Source organism: Poecilia reticulata, unplaced genomic scaffold (genome assembly GCF_000633615.1).
Source record: "Poecilia reticulata strain Guanapo unplaced genomic scaffold, Guppy_female_1.0+MT scaffold_333, whole genome shotgun sequence".
Taxonomy (NCBI): Eukaryota; Metazoa; Chordata; class Actinopteri; order Cyprinodontiformes; family Poeciliidae; genus Poecilia; species Poecilia reticulata.
Window position 1 is genome coordinate 20,702 of NW_007615106.1, and position 3,784 is coordinate 24,485.

The 3,784-nt window shown below is 43.9% G+C and overlaps 1 protein-coding gene across 1 annotated transcript in view; it reads left to right on the forward strand.

Moving 5' to 3' along the window:
• The window catches only part of LOC103460904 (uncharacterized), a 13,290-nt gene extending 9,920 nt beyond the window's left edge, over window positions 1–3,370 (forward strand). The window contains exons 3-5 of the mRNA XM_017303531.1: window positions 1,005–1,106; window positions 2,871–3,212; window positions 3,348–3,370. Of these exons, the coding sequence (XP_017159020.1) occupies window positions 1,005–1,106; window positions 2,871–3,212; window positions 3,348–3,355 (452 nt within the window). The 3' untranslated portion in view covers window positions 3,356–3,370. The remainder of the gene's footprint in view (window positions 1–1,004; window positions 1,107–2,870; window positions 3,213–3,347) is intronic.
• Window positions 3,371–3,784: the final 414 nt, after the last annotated feature.

Sequence of the window (3,784 nt, forward strand, 5' to 3'; positions counted from 1 at the left end):
GGGCTGGATAAAGGCTGGGGGGGCTGGATAAAGGCTGGGGGGGCTCTGGGCTGAAACAGGTTGAGAAACTGATTTAGTTGATAATGTTGCATGTTCTAAATTACATTGACTGAAAGATTCTTATTTAATGTTGAGGGATTGTTGCCTGTAAGTCAAACCTTTAGGACTCAGACATTTTACATTTAGTTTTGAGTTGAAATGAACTGAAGTCTTATTTAAGTTTGAGTGTTTAGCTTGTTAATCGTATTGTTAGAAGCAATTGTTCACTATTCAAAGACACTTTTTATTAAACTGTGGCCATAGCAACGCTATAGTTAATTTCTATCATCACTATAAGTTTCAGGCTCAGGATTTTTTTTTTACTTTAAGCCCTGGTTATGACAACATTTTGTAGTACAATGTGAAACAATAAAAAGGATTTAAAACTATTAATTTTTCTGCATGACACAACGTCCACGGTGCCACAAACATAAAAGCTGCTTTTTAAAATCTTCAGTTTGAAACGAGATTCTTCAGGTTAAAGAAATGAGATTTACACTAAAGTCCATCTGACCAGATTCCTGAATTTATTATTGTTTGATGCTGTTGAGGAGAAAATTATAAAATTAACATTTGTCAGTTTTTTTAAGCAATAAATCAAAATTTAATAATAAATAAACACTTTCATAATAAATTATTCAATAAAGCAGTTCAACATTTCACACAAAGACGAGATGCAGATTCTCTCCGTCACTTTATTGGTTTCATATTGAACATAAAAATGTTCATAACACCTGATTCCTCTGAAGCTGGAACATTCAAATCTCTTCTAGTCAGAATCAGGTTGGGCTGATCCAGATCATGATCTGGTTACCAGGGCAACCAGCTCCACCAATCAGATCTCTTCTAGTCAAACTCTGAACCAACCAGGTTTCCTGTCTGTTAAATCAGATTTGATAGAAAAATCATCAGATTATTAAAATATTCTGTTATTAAAACTCATCCATCTTTATTTGTCTCCACAGAACCGTTTCCAGTCTGGGCCACAGTTCTACTGGTTCTACTGGTTCTGGGTCTGGTTGCTGCTGCAGGAGTTTCTGTTTATTTATGGCTCCCCTGGAAACCAGGTGAGTCTCTAGAACTGCATTACCCATAATGCCTTTGGTCAGTGTCTGCTCTCCTCCATAGCAGGACTGAAGCAGCTGAGACATTGTGGGTCTCAGCAGGACATGTCCTCAAACTTGAGGACAAGCTTGTCCTCAAACTGTCTCTCTGTGAGCTTGAGGACAAACAGAACATAAAGAGTCGGTGAGGATGGAGCAGAGCTTGGACCGGCCTCAGTCCAACTGGGCCAGCAACCCACCTGTCCTCAGACAGTGTTGTGGTCAAGACCACCTAACCCGAGACCAAGACGAGACCAAGACCAGAATGTATTGAGACCGAGACAAGACCAAGACTTTTAGGGTCCGAGACCGAGTGAAGACCAAGACCAGCGCCCCGCGCTACATGACACAATAAAATGTTTCAAATGTGATCTGAAAGATCCATATTCCCATAAAACACCTAGATATTAAATACTTAATAACTAAAAGCAGAACAAGCTCTTGGTTCTGCTATGCTTCCATCTCTGTGCTTTGATCTGCAGTGGTCTTGGGCCATCCCTAAAAAGATAACACCCTGGGTGTTTGCCCATATTGCTCTGTTCTGTCAGGTCACCATACGCTGTCAAATCGTCATACGCTTAGCACAAACTCACAGCTATATCTGTCAGTCACGTCATTACCATATGATTTTATTTAATCAGCAACATAGAATCATGACGTAGATCATCATACACTTTATTATTAACAGTTGTTTGGCATCCTGACTGACCGGTTAAGTAGGTTAATGAGTTTTACAGGGGCGTGTTGTAGCTGACTGCAGCTGCAGCCAGACCTGCTACACTTTGAGACCATGACAACGCATGTTTATCTATATAGTTATCATTGAAAACAATTTAATGACTTATTTTTATCATAACTTGCTGCGTATGGTGAACTGACAACTCCTCTGACGGTCGGATGTCTTGATGCGCATGCAGGCATGATACTCGCTGTATGTATGCTATTCTGACAGCGTATAGTAATCTGATGGGCTCTCAGTGACACTCCAGTCCCATCTAATAAGTAAAGAGCCGTGGAGAAGAATCGACTGTTTCTGAATGTCTCATCACTATATTGCAGACTTTTGGTCACAGCGTTGTCCCATACATGCAACAAGTCAGTCAAAACATCAGCACAGTAATTCAGGCAGTGACTTTTTTTCATCACAATGCTTATGTGGCTCTGTACAGCTAGCTTTGCTAGCATCACGTCAACAGAGCTAACCTTCTTTGAGCTTCTTTTCTGAGTGATGAAAAAAGTTAGACGTTGTCCTCACCGTCTGTGAAAGCGAAGCGCTGCTGAGTTAGCTGTGGCCATCGGGTTTCTGATTATTTATGCAGCTCTATTCTATTACTGACGGTTAGACAGACATCTTCTGCCGCTGAGAGGAAACCACTGCGCATGTCCTGGAGCCGCGTGCGAATGAAAGGTGGGGAGGGGGAGGGCAGAAACACGTTATTGGTTGGATTTTAATCGGTGGTTTTGCGTGCACTGAGAACAAAGATGTTAACAAATAAACTGGACAGTTTGCTGCACGTTTAGTGATATTTTCACAGTTCTGGTCTCGACTGGTCCTGAAATAAAATGCAGAGTCCTCAGCGCCCGAGACAATCAAAACATGATCTCGAGTACTACAACTCTGTCCTCAGAGAGTCCTCCAGAAGACACAGAGACAGGGAGGAGACAGTCATGAGACCATCAGAGCTGCTGCTGTCTGTCCAACTCATCTTGTCCTCTGTTGTCTCTCAGACCCAGAACAGGTGGAGGTGGAATCAGGGAAGGAGTCTGTTAAGCTGCCCTTAAAGGTCCCACGTTTCCTGTGGTTCTGTAAATACAGACTGTCTGTGGCTAAAGTGGAGTGGAAGGATGGAGACAACAGGACCGTCCATGTGTATCAGAWCGGTTCTGATCAGCCTGGAGAACAGAACCAGCGCTACAAAACCAGAACCAGGATGAACCTGTTGAAGAATGGAGACCTCAGTCTGACTCTGTCATGGCCGACTGAGGGAGACAGAGGGACCTACAGCTGCAGCGTCTACAACAGGAAGGGACACGTCCTGATGGAAAAAAAATTCTGCCTAAAGGTCAAAGGTCAGTGGTTTAAATCTATTTTTAGAGGCCAAGCAGAGGAACTGTTTGGATCAGAACCAGTTCCATCTTTTCTCTGTTTGAACTGGATTGGTTCTGGTTTTGGTTCTGAACCATTCAACCTCTGACCTCCATCAGAACCCTGAATCCTTCCAGAACCCATCAGAACCGGGCCTCCGAGTTCCAGAACCTCCAGGTTCTGTTGGCTCCAGAACCAGCCTGGTCCAGTAGCTCCATCAACCCGTCCAGAACTCAGAGCTTCATGTCCATGTGGACTGAAGGACGTCCTGATGTRGGACRGAACCAGAACCCTGACAGAACCRGCCTCAGTCCAACTGGRCCTTCTGTCTCCAACAGAGGACAGGAAGTCCTGAAGTTCTGCTTCCTGTCCTCTGATTGGTCCACACTGAAGAGRCGGAGCAGCCTGTCCTCTGCTGGTCTCCATGGAGACGTGTCCTYGTCTTTCTRCCAGTCTGAGTCCAACTGGAGACACAGAGTCCAACAGCTGCTGGGGACAGTCTGCAGCTTCCTGCTGTCCTCACTGAGGACATTCTGTCCACCTGCTGCTGGTTGGA